The following is a 25,341-nucleotide window of genomic DNA, read 5'->3' on the forward strand; positions in this document are numbered from 1 at the left end:
CAGGGCTCGAACCTGTGTCCCCTGCATTTGCAGGTGGATTCTTAACCACTGCACCACCAGGGAAGTCCCTGTTGCTTTTTCTTAAATTGAAGTTTTCCAAAAGAGGAACATTTCCTAATATATTTATTAATATATGTTTATAGTTCTAAAAGACAAATATTCACTAATATAAAGTGTAAGTCATTAGAAAACAGTCCTCAAGGGACTTCCCTGGTGGTGCAGTGATTAAGAATGCGCCTGCCAATGCAGGAGACACGGGTTCGAGCCCTGGTCCGGGAAGATCCCACGTGCCGTGGAGCAACTAAGCCCGTGCACCACAACTACTGAGCCTGCACTCTAGAGCCCGAGAGCCACAACTACTGAGCCCGGTGACACAACTACTTAAGCCCGCGCACCTAGAGCCTGTGCTCCGCAACAAGAGAAGCCACCGCAGTGAGAAGCCCACCCACCCTAATGAAGAGTAGCCCCCGCTCGCCACAACTAGAGAAAGTCCACGCACAGCCACGAAGACCCAACACAGCCAAAAATAAATAAATTTATAAAAAAAAAAAGTAAGTCCTCATTTCACTTTCTCTTCAGAGTAATAGCCATTGTCCTCACTTGTTGAAATGTGTGAATTAATGATTGTGGTAGAGTATAATTTTAAAGTAAGTTTATTTTTCTTTGTGTGTAAGAAAAACTCATGGATAAAACACTCCTATGAGTAATATGTGTCATTTAAGTGTTTTTCTAATGATGGAAATTGTTTGATATCCATCTGACTACTTTCTCTATTGTGACCAAATAACCTGTTTGAGATAACCAGGCAGGTTGGCATGTACGTAGCAGCTAAAAAAATAGCAGAAAGCAACATGGCCCATTTTTCTTTTCCACACACATGAACCCAATAATTTATCAGCTAAATGTATAGTTTATTACTGGAAGTATGTCATGTTACAGTATAGAACTGAAGAACTGAAAGAGCTTTCATCAAGTTCTGGGACATTTGCAAAATAACCCTTAACCAATGTAGGTTAATTGGTTTTATTTGTAATTCTACTTTTCACAAAGCTCTATCTTCACGAGGTAGTATTGAGTAAGAGCTCAAGAACCTCACTTTAAAGTTGTACTCCCTGAATTCAAATTGCTGCTCTGTCCTTTAACTGTGTAAACATTGGCAACCTAATCTGTAAGAACTTCAGTCTCCTTACCTGTAAAGTTGAGCCAAAAAACTATACCAACTTCATTAGAATTGTTGTGGGAACGAAGGGGGTAATGCATGGTAAAATATTTAACATAGTACCTGGCACGTGGTAAGCATTCAGTAATATAGATGCAGCTGTTAGTTTTATGATTGATATAGTTGTTATTTAGGGAGCCACCAGAAATAGAAAACTATGATTGATATACATAGATAAGAATAAATATTGCTTCTATGAAACAAGGTAGGATACCATAAATATAAAAGAGTCCATGGAGAACAGGAAAGAACTCTTACAACTTTCTGATGGTGGACATAAAAAGAAAAATTCAGTAGAAGGCTAGGAAACTAGTGTTGAAAAAAAACTTCCGGAAAGTAAAGCAAAATGACAAAGAAATAGAAAATAAGAGAACGAGGTTAAAAGTTATCTGGAGATCCAAAAGCCAAATGGTAGGCGTTCCAGAAAGAAATGCATGCAGAAATTTTCAAAGAAATCATTTAAAAGTTTTCTTAGAGCTGATGGACATGTTTCAAAATGTAATGGGCTCAGAAGATGCACAATAGAAAGACTGAAGAAAGCCATGCCAAGGCACTTCATTGGGAAATTTCAGAATGCCCCAGGGTAAACTTAGATTCTGCTCCAGAGAGAAATAGCAGGGCACACACACAGCTCAAGAATCACAATGACATTAGACTGCTGCACCGAAAGACAGTTGAACAATGTTTACATATTCTGAAGGCACGTTTCCAGGCAGAATTGTATATTCAGCCTAACTATTAATAAAATATAAGCATAGAACAAAGACACTTACAGACATGTAAATTAAAAAAAAATTTACTTCCCAGTCTCCTGTTCTCAGAAAGCACCTGGAGTATATGTTCCACCAAAATGAGGAAGTAAACTAAAAAAGAGGAAGACATGGGCTCAAGGAAGCAGAAATTCCAACATAGAATAGCATCAAAGGAAACTTCTAGGTTGATGGTGAAGGATAATACTGGAAACATCTATTCAGCATACCTAAATTGCTACCAGTCCAAACTGGGGCAGGAAGACAGAGATCTCCAAAATGGGCAGCTCAAAGAAAAATATATGTAATTCATGGATTATGTAATGTTTGACCATATTAAGATTTATTGGGAGTAGATTAATGATAAATAAATTAGTAGTAATAAACTGGGGATTACTGAGGTAGTTGTTAACTCCATGAAGAACAAATTGTACAAGATGTGAGTTGTATTAGTAGTAAAATATGTAGCTCAGGTGCAAACAGTATTTACAAGGTCGTAAAAATCTAAGCACAAAATATTGGTTTAACTGACACGTGATATAACTCTACTGAGAGAAGAGGGGAAGAGAGAAGTGTGTATGGGGATGGAAAATGAAGTAAGAATCCTAAACTCTCATCTTGCAGAGTAGGAAGTCAATGGATAGTGCCTAAAATGGAAAGATTAAGGAATAGGAATGTAAGCTGAATAACAGAAGCATTGATACAAGTAATTTCAGGTGTTTGCTTTTGGGGAATGGGATTCAGCATGTGAAGGAGGGGGCTGGTGATTGCCACTTAACATCATAAGCTTGGTAGCACAGTTTGACTTTTGAAACTTTGTGTAGGTATCACTTTGATTAAAAATTAAAATGAAACTTAACCCCCCCCCCCAATTAAACCCAAGAAATGTTTGGAGACACACTTTAAAATTGTAAAGTGCTGTAGAAATATTGTGCGTTTTTTCATTGCGGAGAGTCACTGTCAACACTGACTTGACGTATTTCTAGTTATTCTTTTTAGAACTTTCCCATGTGTTTTAGAGTTAGGCAGAACATCTTAGTCTGTATTTTGTCTCTTAAGACCTTCTATGTGATATGGTTCCTAGCCAGCCATCTTCTTTCCTTCAATACTTGGCTCCAGTTTCTTCCTACATGAAGTGTAGAGAGAAATAGATGAGATGATCCCTTTGGTTCATTTCTTAGATCATCACCAAAGAACTGTGTGAAAAGAAAATCGAGAACCAATTCACCAATATTGAAGCAGACTTTTATCTAGTCTTCTAGAGAGACTTTATTGAAGTAGTTTTGCATTACGGAATAATGAATGAAGCTAAATCCATACATTTTAGGATGCAGTTTTCTTTTTTTAACCTGTGTTTATTATAATCCTATAATGTAAATTATGATCTAGGTTGTAGGGAGGTTGTACGTATTAAACCATTTTCTTTATAACTGTTGTGGTTTGTTGTGCTGTACTTTCCACATGGGTGTTTATCTGTATGTGACACCAAGTTCATGGGACTCTCACTGATGTTATGGGTGAATAATGTTTGACTTTGTAACCAAAGTCACTTCAGTAAGTTTGGTCTGAATATCTGGTTATCTAATGGCTGATTTAGAAGTAACGGAAGTAGATTGCGGATAGTTCTCTTTGCCATGCTGGAATGGCTGTTAATACTGCCAACAAATTTGAGTGAACCCCAAAAGGATCAATGTAATGCTAACATAAAGAGGCAACTACCTTTTATAGTTTTAAAGTAAAAATTCAAACCCTATGAACGATTTAATTTTATTCTCTTCACTCAGGGAGCTAACAGAATGAGAGGTCGGCTTGGAAGTGTGGACAGCTTTGAACGATCCAACAGTGTTGCTTCAGAGAAGGTATCTAAGCAGAGCTCCCTTTTTTCCTACTATTGCAACTTGGTAAAAACCAACACTAATATGATAATATGCGTGCTTAGTTATTTTGTTATGAGCTCTTTATGACTTCTAAAAAATAACTATTTGAGCCTTTATTATTTTAAAGAAGATTCTGGCTATTAGCATGTTGCTCTTTATTCAACTGAGGCTTTCTCTTTCTGGGACAGAACACATCCCTTGCTGTCTAACTCTGCTCTGTCAGGCGTTTTACTGTTTGGAGATAGTATACTTTGGGGGACAATATTTGAGCAACTGTTGATCCAAGGCCATAGAAAAAGGAGCCATATGATTATTGCACTTATACAGTGATCTTTTTATCTTTTGTTCCCTCCTCATATTACTTCCCCCTCCCCCATATTTAACCCTTTTAACTGCAACGTTAGGCTCTTCTTTATCTCATAGACAATTCTCAGTACGTTTGGTTTCCTGTTTCCTGTAACATGTAATCTGAGGCAAATGCAACCTATTTTTTTTAATGGAAAAATATTAAAATATGTTCACTAAACTTTCTGTTGGTAGAATTGAGGACTTAGTCCAGTTATGAGTCGATTAGCCCTAACCAAAGTTTATCAGGCTAAACATTTCAAACAGCATACTTGTCTAAATGGAAAGATTTATGATGTCTCCCCATGCAATATGAGAGGCATTCCGGCATAGCTCACTTTTCATTCATTTCCTGTTTTTCATGTCTTTTAAAAAAATTTTTACCTCAGGGAACACGTAGTTAGATAGAAGCATCCATGGTGAGGGAAGATACTTAACAGGCTTTATTTTATTTTCCTGAAATCTTTGCCCTGAGACTTGGACACTTAAGCGTTGTGATATTGTTTTGACAGTACAGGAAACATGCAACCGATATGTCATGGAAATCAGTAGATACGTAAATACAGACCTCCACCCTCTTTCGGTCAGGATCTCTTTTCATCTTTCTGGCAACAGTGAGAACAGTACAGTAGCTGGAGAGCATCTTGCCACAAAGGGTTAGGGGAAAGCATCCCTCTTCTTATTATCCCTTTCACTTTCTGGCCTACCTTTACGGATGCCGTCTTACAGCTGCTTATCAGAAGAAATGGGTTGTGGTGACAGTGATCAGCCCTCAGCATGGATTGAGTAAAAAAAAAAAACAGAAAACAAAAAAAAGCTACAACAGTTTGTCGTGACTCAGGAGGAAGAAGAGGCACCCTGTGAGCAGGTCTGCCATGATCGGTGTAGGAAGGAAAGGCCTGACTTCTTGCGTTTCAGGACCTCTCCCCTGGAGACTCCCCGCCAGGGACCCCACCAGCTTCCCCGCTGTCCTCAGCTTGGCAGACGTTCCCTGAAGAGGATTCCAGCTCCCCGCAGTTTCGAAGACGGGCCCACACGTTCAGCCACCCACCTTCCAGCACGAAGAGGAAGCTGAATTTACAGGATGGGAAGGCTCACGGGCTCCGCTCCCCTCTTCTGAGGCAGAGCTCCAGCGAACAGTGCAGGTGAGTCCAAAGCTCCCTCCAGAAGCTGGAACAAAATTCTCCTGTCACTCTCTTCTGACCACCGTGGAGTCAAGAGTTATTTGTGACTTCATGCTGTAGCCAACATTTAGTTGTCAGAAAAATAAATTGAATGGTAAAAACCTTCGTTACTAAGGGAAACAGGCAAGCTTTAAGGCACCCCGAAAGAGAAGAGTTAAAGCATTTTGGATGGAAATAGTTTTTGTTTTCCCAGAAAAATGGAGAAAACAAGATATCAGGCAGTTGTTTTGTCTGAAAAAGCTTCTGACAACGCATGTTCCTCAGTGTCTCTTTGACGATGGCTTTCATGAAACAGTCAGCAAATTTGCAAATAACATAGCAGAACTTCCTGTAAGCACAAGGGTTAAAAAAATCTCCTACATTACCTTTATACGTGAGATAAAAATTGGCTGTATTTTTTTTCATAATAAATTAAAGCCAAATGTGAAAATTGTTAAAAATTTTATCTAGAATAAAGTGATGTTTACAAAGAAGAATACATATACCATAATTGACAGGAAGTATCCATTAGAAACTATCTTGCATGGTATTTAAAAAATATTTAACAAAATCATTTGGCATTTGGTAAGAGATAATAAAGGGGGTAAATTTGGAATTGTAGAATGATTATACTTCTTACCGTGTAGTACAAATCAGAATTTATATCCTAGAACTAATTTTGTTTTTCTTCGTTCCTATGAGTTTGGTTTCAGGAAACGGTCTGATAGGGGTTCCAGTCAGAGAGGAAAAAAAAAACCCAACAGAACTCTAAGTAAAAAGAAGATTAATTTTTATATTAGTTGTTATCAAATATACCAGCTTTTCTTTTAAGGATGCAATTGAATGCTGATTGTTGTTTTTTGAATAATTTGATATTAAAAAATAAAATATTTAGGATATATAAAAATAAATTAATAGAACTAGTTATCCTCAGATTTTCTTTTATGAAAAAGGATTAAGTATTCATGTATATATGAAAAATTTTAACGATCATTTATATTTACCCAAAACATTAAGTCTCTTTTTCCAGGAAAAATTATTTTCAAGAATTTAAAACATTAATTATTTTAAACAATTAATGATGTCTGTTTTTCCTTATGTTTTCCACATTTCATAATGTGTATGCTCAAAGAACTTCTGTCAGTATGAAAAGATGCTATTTATATCATGGTAAAAACTTGCTATGAAAAGAACCTTCTAGAAAAAAAACTTTGTAGGAGATTTAGGGATTCAGATAAAACCATGGCTGCACAATGCCACAGGCTGCAAGAAAAGAACATGGACATTAACGTTTGTTAAGCCAAAGGTATTATGATGCCTTCCAACAACCAAACATGTTGTTCTTAAATTTTTAGAAGGGTTTATATCTTTAAAATAATTAAGTCTTTGAACTACTGATAATCAGTTTTTCCTTCTGGAACTTGTTTCCTGTAATTATTTGTGCTTTCCTACTTTTTCCCCTTGAAGTATCTTTTGCATGTCAAAACAAACACTTTTTGTCCTAAAATTGTTAAGAGCTTTTTAGAGACAAACACATATGCTTAGAAACGCTGCATAGATGAGGAATTCAGTTTGTGAACAATGAACTAGGTCATAGTCATCTAATAGAGAACTGCATGCATGTAAGTTTTTTTCCATATAAATTCAGCCCTGATTACATTTATAGCGAGAACCTGTGTATATGCTGTCTCATAGTGAATGAAGATTGTGCCAAAATGTAAATTAAGACGAATTTGCTGTATTTTCTGTACCCAGCATCCTTGCATCAGTTCGGCGCACGCACAAGGAGAGTAATTCTTCCTCCAGTCTTCCAAGTCTTCACACTTCCTTCTCTGCCCCTTCCTTCACTGCCCCCTCTTTCCTGAAAAGCTTTTACCAGAATTCAGGTAGACTGTCCCCACAGTATGAAAATGAAATCAGGTGAGATCAGTGTCCTGTTTGCAAAGCAACGTTTTCTGCAGTGATATACTGATATGTTACTAAGAAGTGGCTAATTAACTTTAGAGTGACATGAATGCATCTGTATGTTGTGCTTGTTCTAACCTGTTTCTAATATATTGGTTTCATTTCCAATTAATTTGAAGAAAACTTTTAAAACCAGTGTTTCCAAGCTTTTTGATGACATGATTATCTTACTTTAGGGATTATATTTTTTGTCCTATTTGTGTGTTTCTTTGCCTTCGGTCCCAGAGTCTAAGCCTTGTTTTGTTTGGGGCAAGACCTGGTGCTAACACATACTAAGCAAACCTCCCCTGATCATGCCTTTTTTTCTTAGCTTCTCTGGACATACCTTATGGAACCCAAAAGCCACTGATTTAAACAACTATACTAAAGTAATGGATATGATATATCTTTATTTTTAAGTATATAGAATATTTCCTAGGCGTTTCTCTGATTTTTTCAATGACATAGACCTTCTTTTCTGAATCTCAGTGTAAGTCACATAATGGGTAGAGGATCATGTTGATAGCAACTCTTTCAGGCAACATGAGGGAGCTCTTGAATCTTGTAGACATTCGATTTTGCTTTGTTTTTTGTCCCCAGTATTGAAAACTTGTAGCCTATTCAGTCTTATTCCTTGCTCTTATAGCTACACAAAATTAAATATAGTGATTTTTTAAGAATTGCCTTTAAAATTTTTTGAAATTATGAAATCTTACTGATCATGCAAATTCTCAGTGGGATATTCTAGCCTTTGGAAGGTGGTGGATTAACTTGGGAATTCTTCTCAAGGGGTTGTTGTTGGCTTAGAAGCTTCTGAGATTCATTCCTATTTTTATGTGTAGCTTGAGCCATTCATTTTTATTGCTGTATAGTATTCCATTCAATACAGCAGAATTTATCCACTCTCTTGCTGATGGATATTTGGGTTGTTTCTATTGTTCGATAATTGGCAATTTTTGCAGTCAGGGAGAGGAATACATGCTATCAACTAGCCTGTGTGCCACTAAAATCTTCTTGGGTATTCTTTGGCCTTCTTTCTTTTACATTTAGGGAACCCAAAAAGTTAGCATATAATTAGGTAACCCACAGTAACTAGTTAAATTAGAATAACGCTTGAATTATCCCTGAGTATTTTTTGTCCATGTGTGTCCATTTTTTTCATCCCAAGAAAGACCATTAATATTGGATTAATAAAATTTTGAATCTGAACCTTCCTCTGAATTAGTACAAAGTTATGTTGAAACATTGAATTGCTAGTGAAGAAAGTTGATGAAGAATTGATTTTAAAGGGTTTTTCAGCGACAACCTTATGGGAGAAGATTTAAAGGAAGATAGCCATAAAAATAGCATAATGTATATGGAATATGCAATGAATTTAGAGAACTGAGGATGTACACATATAAAAATGTCAGTTTGCCTCATCTCCATAGTACTACTTAGTAAGAATACAGTGCTTTCAATGACACCCATTTGCAGTTTCCTGTTGTTATGTTGAAGTGAGCATCTGGAGAATCCCTGTTTCCTTCCAGAAATAGAACCATGCCTGAGGTGACAATTAGGAACAGCCATAAGAAGGTCAAAGACTAGCTGTGAATAGGTTATAGAGTACAAAAGCAGTGACTTTTTTTTTTTTTTTTAAATGCAGGTCTTTTTTTTTTTAATTTTTATTTATTTATTTATTTATTTATTATTTATGGCTGTGTTGGGTCTTCGTTTCTGTGCGAGGGCTTTCTTTAGTTGCGGCAAGTGGGGGCCACTCTTCATCGCGGTGCGCGGACCTCTCATCATTGCGGCCTCTCTTGTTGTGGAGCACAGGCTCCAGACGCGCATGCTCAGTAATTGAAAAGCAGTGACTTTAAAAAAAAAGATTATTTATAGTTTTTAATGTATGGATATATGTTCATCTTCGGTAGTTTCTGACTAGATGTATGTATCATTCTTGTGCCTAGCTTCCCTTAGCCTTCTGTACCTCATTCTAATAGGAGGGTATTGAAGTCAGAGGACAAATACTTAGTTTTGTATTGAAAAAAATTCACTTCTTTGCAGTGATCTTATTTGAAATGCTATATTTAAACATGTCGAGAACTTTTAAATTTATAGGATCATTAAAAATCATCGTATTTTCTGTACTTTGTAGTGTTCTCTTGGCTCTGAGAAGTTCTAAAAATCAGAGAGCACTTTTTGGCATGTTTTTGTTTACTTTTTGTACGCTGTTTTGTAACTTGACAGCATAGAATCAATAAGCCAAAAAGACACAACATTTTTCATTAAAAAGTACGCTAATCCCTAAAAACTAGACCGGAAAAAAAAAAAGTACGCTAATCGTAAGCATCCGGCTCCATGGATTATCACAGAGTGAACATCCCACATCACCCCGACCCAGTCAATACATGGAATGCTACCAGCACACCTGCAGCTCCTCACATTTTCCCACCCAATCTCTACCCCACATCCTGACCTCAAATACCATAGTTTAGTTTTGCCTGGTTTTGAACTTTCTATAAATGGAATGATACAGCATAAATTCTTTTATATCTGGCTTCCTTCACTTAAGTTAGTTTATGAGATTCATTCCTATTTTTATGTGCACTTCAGTTCATTCATTTTTATTGCTGGATAGTATTTCATTTACTATATCACAGTGCATTCATTTGCCAGTGGACATGCGGGTTATTTCTAGTCCTTTGGCTTTTAAAGTGTACTCTCCCTGGATATTATTATACATGTCTATAGTGGTACATACCCATGCATTATTGATGACTATCTACACAATAGTAAAATTATTGGACAAAATTCACTCTTAATAGGTTTATTTCAATTAGTAAGTCACTTAGACATAAATTTACTAGTTAGAATCTTGGAGAGAGTTTTTAAAAAACTGGTATTGTGAAACGATTCCGAATTTACAGGAAAGTTGCAAAAATATTATGGAGAACTGCTAACTCTTTATCCAGATTCATCAATTTTTAACATTTGCTTTATCAGTCTGCCTGTTTACATGTATATGTACATACATACATATATATATACATATATTTTTTTATTCTAAGCCATTTGTGAGTAGGTTGCAGATATCATGTCCTTTTACTCTGAATACTTTAGTGTGAATTTCCTAAGAATGAGGATATTCAAGAGTGTGGTTTTATGTCAGTAATTTCTGAACTCTACATCTCTCATTATTCCTGGTTTCAGAGAAAACATCATATGCACACAATTACCATGATATCTAGAACTATTCAGAATAGAAAGGAGGTCCATAAAACTATGAAATATAATTTTCTTTTCACTTGGGTAACTCATATCTTATTAGATGCATAGAGTGGATCTCTAAATATTCATAGTCAAGTAAGGTATGTAATTTTCTTTTTTTTTTTTAATAGATCTTTATTGGAGTACAATTGCTTCACAATACTGTGTTAGTTTCTGTTGCACAACAAAGCGAATCAGCCATATGCATACACACGTCCCCATATCCCCTCCCTCTTGAGCCTCCCTCCCACCCTCCCTATCCCACCCCTCTAGGTCATCGCAGAGCACCAAGCCGATCTCCCTGTGCTATGCTGCTACTTCCCACCAGCCAACTATTTTACATTTGGTAGTGTATGTATGTCGATGCTACTCTCACTTCGCCCCAGCTTTGCCCTCCCACCCCATGTCCTCAAGTCCATTCTCTATGTCTACCTCTTTATTCCTGCCCTGCAACTAGGTTCATCAGTACCATTTTTTTTTTTTTTTTAGATTCCATATATACGCGTTAGCATATGGTATTTGTTTTTCTCTTTCTGACTCACTTCACTCTGTATGACAGACTCCAGGTCCATCCACCTCACTACAAATAACTCAATTTCGTTTCTTTTTATGGCTGAGTACTATTCCATTCTATATATGTGCCACATCTTTATCCATTCAACTGTCGATAGACACTTAGGTTGCTTCTATGTCCTGGCTATTGTAAATAGAGCTGCAGTGAGCATTGTGGTACATGTGTCTTTTTGAATTATGGTTTTCTCAGGGTATATGCCCAGTAGTGGGATTGCTGGGTCGTATGGTAGTTCTATTTTTAGTTTTTTAAGGAACCTCCCTACTGTTTTCCATAGTGGTCATATCAATTTACATTCCCACCAACAGTGCAGGAGGGTTCCCTTTTCTCCACACCCTTTCCAGCATTTATTGTTTCTAGATTTTTTGATAATGGCCATTCTGACCAGTGTGAGGTGATACCTCATTGTAGTTTTGATTTGTATTTCTCTAATAATTCGTGATGTTGAGCATGTTTTCATGTGCCTCTTGGCCATCTGTATGTCTTCCTTGGTGAAATGTCTGTTTAGGTCTTCCACCCATTTTTTAACTGGATTGTTTGTTTTTTTGATATTGCACTCCATGAGCTGTTTGTATATTTTGGAGATTAATCCTTTGTCTGTTGTTTCATTTGCAAATATTTTCTCCCATTCTGAGGGTTGTCTTTTTGTCTTGTTTATGGTTTCCTTTGATGTGCAAAAGCTTTTAAGTTTCATTAAGTCCCATTTGTTTATCTCTGGGCATTCTATCCTGTACCATTGATCTGTATTTCTGTTTTTGTGCCAGTACCATATTGTCTTGATTACTGTAGCTTTGTGGTATAGTTTGAAGTCAGGGAGCCTGATTCCTCCAATTCCGTTTTTCTTTCTCAAGATTTTTTTGGCTATTTGGGGTCCTTTGTGTTTCCATACAAATTGTAAAATTTTTTGTTCTAATTCTGTGAAGAATGCCATTGGTAGTTTGATAGGGATTGCAATGAATCTATAGATTGCTTTGGGTAGTATAGTCATTTTCATAATATTGATTCTTCCGATCCAAGAACATGGTATATTTCTCCATCTGTTTATGTCATCTTTGATTTCTTTCGTCAGTGTTTTATAGTTTTCTGAGTACAAGTCTTTCACCTCCTTAGGCAGGTTTATTCCTAGGTATTTATTCTTTTTGTTTTCAGTGTTAAGTGGGAGTGTTTCCTTAATTTCTCATTCTGATTTTTCATTGTTGGTGTATAGGAATGCCACAGATTTCTGTGCATTAATTTTGTATCCTGCAACCTTACCAAATTCATTGATTAGTTCTAGTAGTTTTCTGGTGGCATCTTTAGGATTTATTATGTATAATATCATGTTATCGGCAAACAGTGACAGTTTTACTTCTTCTTTTCCAATTTGTATTCTTTTTATTTCTTTTTCGTCTCTGATTGCTGTGGCTAGGACTGCCAATACTATGTTGAATAAGAGTGGAGAGAGTGGACATCCTTGTCTTGTTCCTGATCTTAGAGGAAATGCTTTCAGGTTTTCACCATTGAGTAGGATGCTTGCTGTGGGTTTGTCATATATGGCCTTTATTATGTTGAGGGAGGTTTCCTCTATGCCCACTTTCTGGAGAGTTTTTATCATAAATGGGTGTTGAATTTTGTCAAAAGCTTTTTCTGCATCTATTGGGATGATCATATGGTTTTTATTCCTTAATTTGTTAATGTGGTGTATCACATTGATTTGCATATATTGAAGAATCCATGCATCTCTGGGGTAAATCCCACTAGATCATGGTGTACGATCCTTTTAATGTGCTGTTGGATTCTGTTTGCTAGTATCTTGTTCAGGATTTTTGCATCTATGTTCATCAGTGATATTGGTGTATAATTTTCATTTTTTGTGATATCTTTTTCTGGTTTTGGTATCAGTGTGATGGTGGCTTCATAGAATGAATTTGGGAGTGTTTCTCCTTCTGCAATTTTTTTGGAAGAGTTTGAGAAGGATCGGTGTTAGCTGTCCTCTAAATGTTTGATTGAATTTGCCTGTGAAGCCATCTGGTCCTGGACTTTTGTTTGATGGAAGGTTTTTAATTACAGTTTCAATTTCATTACTTGTGATAGGTCTGTTTATATTTTCTAATTCTTCCTGGTTCAGTCTTGGAAAATTGTACCTTTCAAGAATTTGTCCATTTCTTTGTTGTTGTCCATTTTATTGGCATAGAGTTGTTTGTAGTAGTCTCGTATAATCCTTTGTATTTCTGCAGTGTCAGTTGTGATTTCTCCTTTTTCATTTCTAATTTTATTGATTTGTGCCCTCTCCCTTTTTTTCTTGATAAGTCTGGGTGAGGGTTTATCAATTTTGTTTATCTTCTCAAAGAACCAGCTTTTCATTTTATTGATCTTTGCTACTGTTTTCTTCATTTCTGTTTCATTTATTTCTTCTCTGATCTTTATTATTTCTTTCTTTCTGCTGACTTTGGGTTTTCTTTGTTCTTCTTACTCCAGCTGTTTTCAGTGTAGGGTTGGATTGTTTATATGAGATTTTTCTTGTTTCTTGAGGTGAGATTTTATTGCTATAAACTTCCCTCTTAGAACTGCTTTTGCTGTGCCCCATAGGTTTTGGGTCATCGTGTTTTCATTGTCATTTGTTTGTATGTATTTTTTAATTTCCTGTTTGATTTCTTCAGTGATCTCTTGGTTATTTAGTAGCGCACTGTTTAGCCTCTGTGTATTTGTGTTTTTTACAGTTTTTTTCCTGTGATTGATTTCCAGTCTCGTAGCGTTGTGGTTAGAAAAGATGCTTGATACGATTTCAGTTTTCTTAAATTTTCCGAGGCTTGATTTGTGACCCAGTATTGTGATCTATCCTGGAGAATGTTCCATGTGCACTTGAGAAGAAAGTGTATTCTGTCACTTTTGGGTGGAATGTTCTATAAATATCAGTTATATCTATCTGGTCTATTGTGTCATGTAAAGCTTGTGTTTCTTTATTTACTTTCTGTTTGGATGATCTGTCCATTGGTGTAAGTGGGGTGTTAAAGTCCCCTACTATTATTTTGTTACTGTCGATTTCTCCTTTCATGGTTGTTAGCATTTGCCTTATGTATTGAGGTGCTCCTGTGTTGGGTGCATAAACATTTCTAATTGTTATATCTTCTTCTTGGATTGATTCCCTTGATCATTATATAGTGCCCCTCCGTATCTCTTGTAGCTGTTTTTATTTTAAAGTCTATTTTATCTGATACAAGTATTGCTACTCCAGCTTTCTTTTGATTTCCATTTGCATGGAATATCTTTTTCCATCCCTTCACTTTCAGTCTGTATGTGTCCCTAGGTCTGAAGTGGGTCTCTTGTAGACACCATATGTATGGGTCTTGTTTTTGTATCCATTCAGCAAGTCTGTGTCTTTTGTTTGGGGCATTTAATCCATTTACATTCAAGGTTATTATCAATATGTATGTTCCTATTACCATTTTCTTAACTGTTTTGGGTTTGTTTTTTTGTGGGTCTTTTCCTTCTCTTGTGCCTCCCGCCTAGAGAAGTTCCTGTAGCGTTTGTTGTAAAGGTGGTTTGGTGGTGCTGAATTCTTTTAGCTTTTGCTTGTCTGAAAAGCTTTTGACTTCTCCATCGAATCTGAGTGAGATCCTTGCTGGGTAGAGTAATCTTGGTTGTAGGTTTTTCTCTTTCATCACTTTAAGTATATCCTGCCACTCCCTTCTGACCTGCAGAGTTTCTGCTGAAAAATCAGCTGATAACCTTATGGAGATTCCTTTGTATATTATTTTTTGTTTTTCCCTTGCTGCTTTTAATATTTTTTTCTTTTAATTTAATTTTTGTTACTTTGATTAATATGTGTCTTGGTGTGTTTTTCCTAGCGTTTATCCTGTAAGGGACTCTCTGTGCTTCCTGGACTTGGGTGACTATTTCCTTTCCCATGTTGGGGGTGTTTTCATCTATACTCTCTTCATATATTTTCTCAGACCCTTTCTTTTTCTCTTCTTCTTCTGGGACTCCTATAATTCTAATGTTGGTGCGTTTAGTGTTGTCCCAGAGGTCTCTGAGATTGTCTTCAATTTTTTTCATTCTTTTTTCTTTATTCTGCTCCTCAGCAATTATTTCCACCATTTTGTCTTCCAGCTCACTTATTCGTTCTTCTGCCTCAGTTATTCTGTTATTGATTCCTTCTAGTGTATTTGTCATTTCAGTTATTGTGTTGTTCATCTCTGTTTGTTTGTTCTGTAGTTCTTCTAGATCTTTGTTAAACATTTCTTGTATTTTCTCAATCCGTGACTCCATTCTATTTCCAAGATTCTGGATCATTTTTACTATCATTACTCTGAATTCTTTTTCAGGTAGATTGCCTATTTCCTCTTCATTTATTTGGTCTTGTAGGTTTTTACCTTGCTCCTTTATCTGTGATGTATTTTTTTGCCATCTCATTTTTTTTTTTTTTATGAGTGGGATTGTGTTCCTGTTTTGCTGGTTGTTTGGCCTGAGGCTTCCAACACTGGAGTTTTTAGGCTATTGGGTAGAGCTGGGTCTTGGTGCTGAGATGAGGAGCTCTGTGAGAGCTCGCTCTGATGAATATTCCCTGGGGTCTGAGGTTCTCTGTTAGCCCAGTGGTTTGGACTCGGAGCTCCCACTGCAAGAGCTTCCACCCGCCCCTGGGCTCATGAACCAAGATCCTGCAAGCTGCCTGGGGTGGCAAAAAAAAAAACAGAACAATAACAAAGTAAAAAATAAAATTAGACTGGGAAACTAACAGATATGTTAGGAAGAATATAAAAGTAAAAATATAGATGAATCAATAACCGGAAGGTACATCAGTACCACAATAGCAAAAAAGAGGAGGAGGGAAAAGAAAAAAAGGGGGTGGGGAGAGGGGAGTAGGCCTTGGCTGTGGAGGGCGGGGCCTAAGCAAGGGAGAGGTTTGGGTGGTGGGCGGGGCCAATGCTCAGGACCCACAGGGCTGGAAAAGGCCCTGGTGGCTGTGGGGGGTTGGGGCTTAGGCTTAAGGAACAGAAGGGGCCCAGGCATGCCCCCACCCCTGGTCTCAGGGCAGGGGACCTCACCTGGGAGCCCAACAGGCTTCCTGGGCTCGAGTGGGCAGGGCAAATGCCCTCCTTTCCTCTCCCACTTCTCCTGGAGGGCTCCTCCCACCTGGTTCTCCTGATCTCCCTGGATTCCCTTCTAAGCCCCCAGGACCAATTCGGCTGGGGTGGGGGGCCTTGGAGGGCAGAGGACCAGCCTGGGAGCTCAACAGGCTCCCCTGGCCCGAGTGGGCAGGGCAATTAACCTCTCCACTCCTCTCTCGCTCCTCCTGGATGGCCCCTCCCACCTGCCTCTCCTGATCTCCCCGACCTCCCTCCTATGCCCCCAGGACCCACGCGGCCTGGATGGGGCTTTGGATGGGGGGTACCAGCTTGGCAGCTCAGCAGGCTCCCTGGCCCGAGTGGGTGAGGCGATTGCCCTCCGCTCTTTTCCCGCTCTTCCCTGAGAGTCTCTCCCGCCTGCCTCTCCTCAACTCCCCAGCCTCAGGGGAGCCAATCCTGTCTGGCCTCCACTTCTTCTCCCCCCTCAGTCCGCCTTCGTCCTACCAGTTCACTTTGGGGTTCCTCCTGTCACCCTGGGCATCAGAGTCCCCTACCAGTGGCCGGCAGGTGCCCTAGTTGTGGGGAGACGCTAACTGCGTGTCTTCCCACACCAGGTATTTTCTTTTCACTTGGGTAACTCATATCTTATTAGATGCATAGAGTGGATCTCTAAATATTCATAGTCAAGTAAGGTATATGGTAGGTTAGCACATAGGCTAACAAATACTATTTAAAGAGCATGTTAATTTGAAATTTTAAATTCAGGTTAGGCATTCTTCTCCAGGACCACGATTCTGAATTATTAAAAACATGTAGATTATTGTTTATAAGCAGGCTGAGAAAAAGAAGCCAAGATCTTTTTAATATCATGGTTTATTGATTAGTAGGTTCATTTGCAGAGCACTGAGATGCTAAAGGAAAGGGAGTACACATACGTTTTGTTTTACCTTCAAATTAATTCTTAAAAATTTAATGTTATTTCATTGTGTAGTAGCTAAAATATAATTGTGTATGATGAGATGGTATATTCATATAACATCCATTTATCAAATGTAATATATCCTTTTATAAACAAGCATCTTTGTTCCTCCTTATTATTGCTTCTCAGCTTTTAAGCCTATATTTTAAAAATATTTATATTGAAATTCATTGGTCAAATGATAGCCATTACTTCTGCTTATAAAACTTTTCAATGAGAAAATAGATTTTTGCTGGTAAGTACTTCGTGGTAGTTTTGGTTCTATAGTTCTCTCATATTCACTGAGAAAAATAGTGTAATCACTCATTATGGTACATTATTGAAATTATCTGTGCTTTATTCATGTCTTATGGGAATGCCTTTTTATTCTAAATCCTGGTTTGGGACATCTCTCTTTCTCTATGCTAATGCCGTTCCTTGTTTTCCTGTTGTACTAGACGGGACACTGCTTTAGAATCAAGGTGATTAGAGACCTAAATATTTTTGTTTAAAACTTTATTAATTCTTCCAACTGATTATCACCATTAATTTAAAAATCAGTTTTGGCTGTCTCCTGAATGCATGCCATCCTCCCAGTGCTGTGAAGGGTATATAGTAGGGGAAATGTGATGCCTGGTGTAATCAAAGACCATGAATGATCATATAAAAGGTTGATTGCAAATAGAAATCCTGTTTCTAGTCTATTCCATGTTGACGTTTTTTAGGACTGTGCTGTGGCCTTCAATCAAAAACTAATTAAAATTTTGAACTAATGGAAGTTAATTTGCTAGTTTGGAGGTGCATGTGTACATTAGAGGAGTTTATTTCAAATCCCAAGAAGATGCAGAAATCAGAACCTTAAAAGAAACATACTCATAAAATTGAATCTGGTTTTCACTGAAGAGAAATATTAGTTTATTTCTGTTCATCGTAATTCCTGACGCATTGGTTACTTTGAGACACTGCTGAGGCCTTCCAGACCTCCCACTGGGCTGGACACAGGAAAACACCTACTTCCTCATTATGGAAGTCTGACCACATCTGTGATGACATTTCTTCCTCTTGACCCATATGCTTTTTGTGGTAAATATCCAGAATCACTGCTGAGCAACTTAACTGAAAATGATTATTCTTTACTTTGTTCTAGTTTCTATGCTTTGATCATATCACAAACCCAATGGAAAACAGACATCCCCATCTTCCTGTTTGGGGCCACTGACATTTAGATTTCTTTCTAGTGGGAGTAAAATCCAGTATCAAAGATTGGACTAGAATGAGATATTCAAAGGAAAAAAATTATCTTGGCCACATTGATAAGATAAAAAGTGACTTTTTTGAGACTTGTAATTGACTTACATTTTTTTAATGATTGGGTGTAAGACCATTTCAATAATAATTTCTTATCTACATTTTAAAGCCCAACAGAAATGTTAGGCTTTACTGTGTGTCTTTCTAGGTTCTACTACAAACATAGAGTTAGGTCTGTGTATTACCTTAGGAGTCATCTGGCCCATAATTTCCTTATTTTAGACCTATGGTTAGACTGAGCCCCAAGGAGGTTTAATATCTTGCTTGATGTCATTTTTATAACCTTAGGTTATAAGGATGTGAGTAAGCAAATGAGCTAGCCAGAGATATTTTAAATTCCAATGCAAAAAACTTAAATTGTTTTTCATTCAGTGTAGAGTTTAGGAAATAAAATTCTTTCTTCTTGTTCTTTTTTTGTTTTACCCATTGATTAATCTATCTCTTTTGACTCAGCTCAGATGCTATATATTAGTTTCCACTAGAATAGCTCATTCTCAGTTTTATTTAATTAGTAAAGATTTTCCATAGGATGACAGATTCATACCCAGCTGAAGCCAGGGCTTAGATAAACTATTAGTCCACGTAAAGCAATTATGAGTTAAATTGTACTATGGGTCCTGTGGAAGAAACTCAAGTTTCAACACTGCGCTGTTCCATGTAACCTTTCTTGAGGTATTTACAGAGAGAAAGACTTTTCAGATTTCTGTTAAATGGTTGCTATGCCATTAATCAAGTTTTGTTTCTATCTTGAGTGTAATACATTGTGATTTAGATATAGATTCAATCAGCTTGTAGACATTTATTTGGACTTCATGATACTGGTAGTTTTAGATGGGTGCTAATAAGGGGGTTGGGAGATGGGGGCTTCTGCCCCGCAGAACAATGCGTTGTAAAACTGGTCCTGGCCTAAGAGTTTATTTACCTTTGTGAAAAGTGTGTGTGTTGCCCTGGTGGGAAATAAAACATGACTGCATCCTTCTTAAAGTTGAGTCCCTGTGCGCGGTCACTAAAACTCCTTCATTCTGTGCCATGTCCAGTGTTATTGTTATTGGAATTAATTTTTATTAAAGCAGGCAAGTAAGTATGCATTAAAAATTCTGTGTTAATATAAGAAGTGTAATGTTAGTGTAATAGCTGAAGGCTATAACTGCTTGGTCAGGGTTATATTAAAAAGTTATCTTGAAGCTCTGTGGGTAGGTTCATATCATATCTGTAGCTTTTGATAGATGCTGTGTCCAGAAGGACTTGGAAGTGCCTCCCAGCTTACACCGTGATACACATAGTAGAGGATTTTTTCCTGCCCTTATAAAGCCCTCATTTCTGTTCATGGCTTGTGGTTCTTGATTAATTGGTGACTGGTAATAGAAAGTATATATAGAATATACCAATACAAAAATAGATGGACATTCTCTGTGTTGTATTTCCTTCCTAGTTATTAATTTTTAATTTAACAAATTTTCATAGAGGTAATGCTGGCACAGAATACTTTTCCTGGATATGTCTCTTGGGAAACAGTTTTATAATGCATGTATTGATATTCCAAAATACAAAAGAAGGAGGGAAAAGATTATTTGAAAAAATAAGGTAATGGTTCTTATTTGCTTCATCATCTAAAAAATGTAAAGATAATTAATTTACCAATGTATGTTGGTATATATATTAATGTGTTTTTGATTTGATCTTCCTATTTAAAAATAAAAAAGTGTTTACATTTTGGAATGCAACGATTTCAAAAGCAAAGAAAACGAAGTGAGACATTTACATAAATGAACATGTAATGTAATAATACTCTGAAGTTATTTCTCTGCTAAAATACATGACATTCTTCCATTAAGAAATGGAAAGAGAAGTACTGACCCAAAAACTTAATGCTAATTAGAGACCGATTTTCTTTCACTAGAAATGCGGGGGATCCTGGGAGTCCTGACAGCTTTATTTTTATGAACCAATAGAGCTTTGTCTGAACTAATGCAAAGAGTATTTACATTGACATAGTAAAGTACAGAGCCTAAGTGTCTGTATTCTGGACTGCCTGGGTTTGAATCGTGCCTCTTCTACTTATATCCCAGAGACCGTGGGCAAATTACTTAGCTTCCTTCTGCCTCAATTTCCTCACTAAAAATGGGAATTGTAGTGCCATCTACCCCATAGGGTTGCTGTGAGGTTGAAATGAGCCCATACTTGTAAAATGCTTTGAATAATGCCTGGCACATAGTATGTCTTTTTGTATTTGCTTTATTATTACTATAATAAATGCCACACGTTGTTTTGTTTTTATTTTTACTCAAAAGGTGGACATTTTGCTTGCCTAGGATTAGTTAAAGGAGAAGTTGAAGTGAAAACTAATGTGGTAGTAAAAAAGCAAAAAACAAACAAAACAAAAAGTTTCCCCCCACAGCCCAGTAAAGTTTCCAACGTGAGATGTAAGAATTTTGATGCACAGAAGTGTTTCACATGGTTTTGATTCTTAAAATTACTGCCTTAGGAATGTCAGGTTGCTGATGAAATGTAAATCAAAAAGTAAATTGCTGTAAGTTGCATATATGCACTGACTGTTGAAACCCTTATCCGGACCCTGACTGTGGAATACATATTTCTCTTACTAGATGAAGCAGGGCAGCTTTTGCCTTATCTTGGCCACCAAACTGCTTTTTCAGGATGTCGTTTTCTAGTACATGATAAAGGGTCAATGGTCTGTTATGTAAGTACTTCCTTTTAGTATAGCATTATCTTATATTTTGATAGCTAATTTTTGGCTTGTTACTGGCTATTAAATTCCAGACATCTGAAGAAAATGCGTCATTAGGCAATTTATTTAGATTACAGGATATAAAGTTCTAGATGTTGTGAAATTTTCAAATCTGTAATATTGGGCTAATGTAAGGGTACACCATGCACCAATTTTATAGCCTATTTACCCCCAAACTGTGTATTTTACAGGCAATAATGAAAATGATACGGGTTCTTCTCAATTTTACTTTTAGTACTACCCAAATTCTTGATATGTCATTAACACTGAATTGGAAAAGATGTTTTAATTCCAGCATTAAAATATAAAAGTTTGAGAACCCTTAGGTTTGGTTTATTCTATTTTTGTTGTTAGAGGTACTAAAAAGTCAAGAGAAACTACTATTTATTGAACACTTATCCTGTGAGGCATTGAAATAGTTGCTTCTACATAAGTATTTCACTTAGCTTTCTAGGCTTAAATTATAAATTAGATACCCTTATATAGCTGTTTCACTATCTGGAAAAAAGATGCCTTATGTTGTTTATTACCAGTATTGTCATTGTTAATACCTACCAGTGCCGTCGACACCTCAGTCTGTGCTTTTGGGAAACAGAGCTATTAGAGCTTTTTGCCAGAAAAACGTAAAAAGCTGTGACTACCAACAAAGGGTTTTAAGAAGGTCGATCTTTTATTTATTCCTGACATGTTAGCCTAGCCAATATTTTTTGTCCATTTTACTTAACCTTCTGAGTTAATGTTTTTAATGGTTTTACAATATTAATTTATTCCATGGATATTTGTTGAGTGCTTACTATTAATAGCCAGTTACTACACTAGGAGCTAGAAATACCTCCTTGAGTTGGGCATTTAGCACATAACTGCCAGTGAAACAGTGTTACACAAACGAAGATACAGGGTAGGCTAAGCTTGTTTCTTAGGATATAACTATTGCATATAGAACATTTGAATCGTAGTTCCCAAAAGCGAAATACTTGAATTAATGCTTTCCGAAGGGGAAGTGAAGGTGGATATATTCATTCAGTATGGCAGAGCTGTGAACTGTGGACACATATTAGGGTTATCACTTTATCCAGGGTACATAACAAAGTGGGTTTTACTGTATTGGGATGTGTATCAGCTACTTTCTGAAGTATCATGATCCAGCATGTCATTTGCTGTCTGTGTAGCAGCTCAAAGGTATGTCTCTTTCTTCAACTTAATTTAGCTAATCTAGAAGCAGTAGTTCCAGAAAGATAGATCAAGATTAGAAATAACTGAATTACCTGGTAACTGTGAGTATGGATACACAAAGTAAATACAAAGGTGACAGGTAAGGGCTGAATTGCTCTTCTGACTTTTGATTTTCTTCGCCTTAGTGAGTTCCTCTGAGTATGTACGTGGGGTTGTGGCTTTTTTCGCTGAGTTTCCTTTCTGCCCTAACTACTAACACTTCTTGGCTCCATCAGACGTTTGCGCACCTTCACTTGTTGGTATCACCACGTGTAAATATTGTTATCTTCATCATTCTCTCAGGAAAGCTCAGAGACTTTAAAACTTAAAAGAGCAAAATATTCCCACCACGAGCAGCAACAGTTATTGCATGGTATTTTGGCTGCTAATGTAATTGGTCTCAAAAGTTAAGTTTGAGTCATTATGACCTTCTTTAAAAATAATGACCTTTTCTTGCAGATAGCCCCAGCAGAATTTAGAGCGCTCTTTCCTAGAAAATGAAATTCTTAGAGCAGACCAGCATTTCTGTATGTTTGTTTCACAAAGCACCCATGTAGAAAGATGTGACATACCCAGCTGCCTACCTCACCACCCCAAAAAGTTAAGGAAGTTGATTCTGGGGTCAAATAATTTAAGTAAGTTAGGGAATTTCTGTATACTATATCCCTCTGGAGAAGCACAGTGCATGCTAGCATATTATAGTCTCTAAGAAGTCCTGCTCTAAAGAAATCTGCTTAATGTTTTAAAATGTAACCTATCCGATCTCATTTGGCCACACTTTTTTCTTTAATATATCGCCTAACAATAATCCCAAGGTTGACTCTTCTGCCTTTGTTCTGGTTACTTTCTATCACGATCCAGCTGTTAGTAGCTAACACTCTGGAGACAGACTTAACAGTTACAGGCAACTAGAGGCTGTCTTGTCAGCCATCCTCTAAGAGCTGTAAGAAAAGCCCTTTAAGAGCCTTTTATGAAATATTGACGTTGTTTAGAATAACTACTAATTTTAGTTTTTAGCTGATTTTAGGAAAGCATGAGTTCATTAGTCAAGCAACCTTTGCTCCTCTGTATAAGTACTTCCTTTGCTCAGGCTAGAACCTGAAATGGTTGGCTACTATGCAATGGGTAGAAACAGGTGAGCTTCTGATGACTGGGCTGTGGCCTGGACCGCATCTGACCCAGGATGTGGTGGCCTGGGTGACCGATGTGCCTGGTGACGCATCGCTCCATGTCGCCTGTGGCTTGTGCTTGCCCGTGGTAGAACTTGTGAATAGCTTGTGCTGCCATTTTGTTGTGAAGGATCATGTTATGCAGCTCCCCTTACAAGTTATATATTTATGTGCTTTCTACAGTGATGGAGAGGGGAGAAAAAGGACCTCGTCGACCTGCAGCAATGAGTCCCTAAACGTTGGAGGAACCCCTGTCACTCCTCGCCGAATTTCCTGGCGGCAGCGCATTTTCCTTAGGGTTGCCTCTCCCATGAACAAATCTCCCTCGGCCGTGCAGCAGCAGGGTTCGTGTGATACTTACTACAGTTACCCCTTACCAGCGTCGTAAATTAGGGAATGGAATGTGGTGCTTTGTGTACAAAGAGATTTAAGTGATTACAGTAGGGAAACAACTTCCCTTTTTATATCCGATATAGTGGTTAACGTGTCAGATATCGTTAGAACCTATTAGACATTCAGCAAATCATGTTGAATGAATGGATGAATGAATGAATTTTCAAAACGTGTTTTGGGGCCTGCTTCATAATGCATAGGGCACTAGCATAGTGATAGAAAAGAAGTCATAGATTTGTTTATTATTAGAAAAGCAACATTCTTTTACAAGAGTCACACGTAAAACAAAGTAACATAGAAATATTTAACAGTAGAAAAGTGGATGCAGATACACCAGGCAAACATCAATCAAAAGAGAGCCCTGGCAGCTCTCTTTGCATATCAGACCTATAAGAAATTAAAGCAAAATGCCCAAAGGCGCAAAGTAAATGTAACAATAAATAAAAAGATTTAACAATGGTGAGAACACGCATAATTATATAGCTTGGAGAGCTAGAAAATAACACTAAACAAAATTTGCGGGAGAAATAAATAAATAACTCTCATGGGAGATTTTAACATATTCCTCTCTGCAAATTAAATGTAGAGAAACTAAACGTAGATAATATTTGAGAAACACAATTAAACAAGCTTGATCTGATATTTGTATAGAACCTTGCCACCTATAGAGAAAGTTCATTCATTTTCAGCACACATGGAACAGTCGTAAAAAATATTTATGTACTTGGCTATAAAGATTTTTAAATGAATTCCAGAGAATCGTGATTATTTATACTATATTCTCTGATCACCCTGCAAAAAGGAGGAAGGAAGGAAGGAAAGGAGGGAGGGAGGGAGGGAGGTAGGAAGGGAGAAAGAATTAGAGGACAACTAAAAAATTTCATGTGTTTGGAGGCTGAAAACTGTATTCCTAGAAACTAGAAGGAAGAAAATATGATCAGAGCCCTACAAATCAAAATTGAATGGTATGTAAAGGGCAGTTCTAAAACCAAGAAAGCCAAAATTCAAATGTACTAAGTATTCAATCCATACAGTAAGATTTTTTTTAAAAAATTATTTATTAAGGAAGTAAATAATAAGGCTAAGGGCCGAGGTCAACTAATAAAGAAAAAAAAAACAAGGAAAAAACATTTCTAGAGATAAAAGTAACTCTGTCTGGGGTGGTCAAAGAAAGCTTTACAAAAAAGTTACGTATTTATTTAAACTCATTGCTGGGAGAAACATCTTTCAGAAAAAGGGACGAGAAAAGCTCTAGAGTCATTGCAGAGAACTTTGTGGGTCAGGGAGTCATGAGAAATTCAGCATCATGACAGCAGAGGATGGCAGTAGAGACAAGAAGTTGGAAAGGTTACTTGAGGTCAAAGTCTGAAGCGGTCTATGTGCTAGTCCC

General features: G+C 37.1%; 1 protein-coding gene across 6 annotated transcripts in view; it reads left to right on the forward strand.

Annotated features, from left to right (window-relative positions):
- Window positions 1-25,341, forward strand: part of TBC1D4 (TBC1 domain family member 4) — a 260,140-nt gene that overhangs the window by 200,201 nt on the left and 34,598 nt on the right. For 5 of the 6 annotated variants that reach the window (XM_082434780.1, XM_082434776.1, XM_082434777.1 and 2 more), the window contains 4 exons: window positions 3,753-3,827; window positions 5,109-5,335; window positions 7,109-7,273; window positions 23,742-23,902. In XM_082434780.1, coding sequence (XP_082290906.1) covers window positions 3,753-3,827; window positions 5,109-5,335; window positions 7,109-7,273; window positions 23,742-23,902 — 628 coding nt within the window. The remainder of the gene's footprint in view (window positions 1-3,752; window positions 3,828-5,108; window positions 5,336-7,108; window positions 7,274-23,741; window positions 23,903-25,341) is intronic. The other variant, XM_082434778.1, reaches the window with a different exon arrangement.

This window comes from Balaenoptera physalus (genome assembly GCF_965194825.1).
Source record: "Balaenoptera physalus genome assembly, chromosome: 18".
NCBI classification, from domain to species: domain Eukaryota; kingdom Metazoa; phylum Chordata; class Mammalia; order Artiodactyla; family Balaenopteridae; genus Balaenoptera; species Balaenoptera physalus.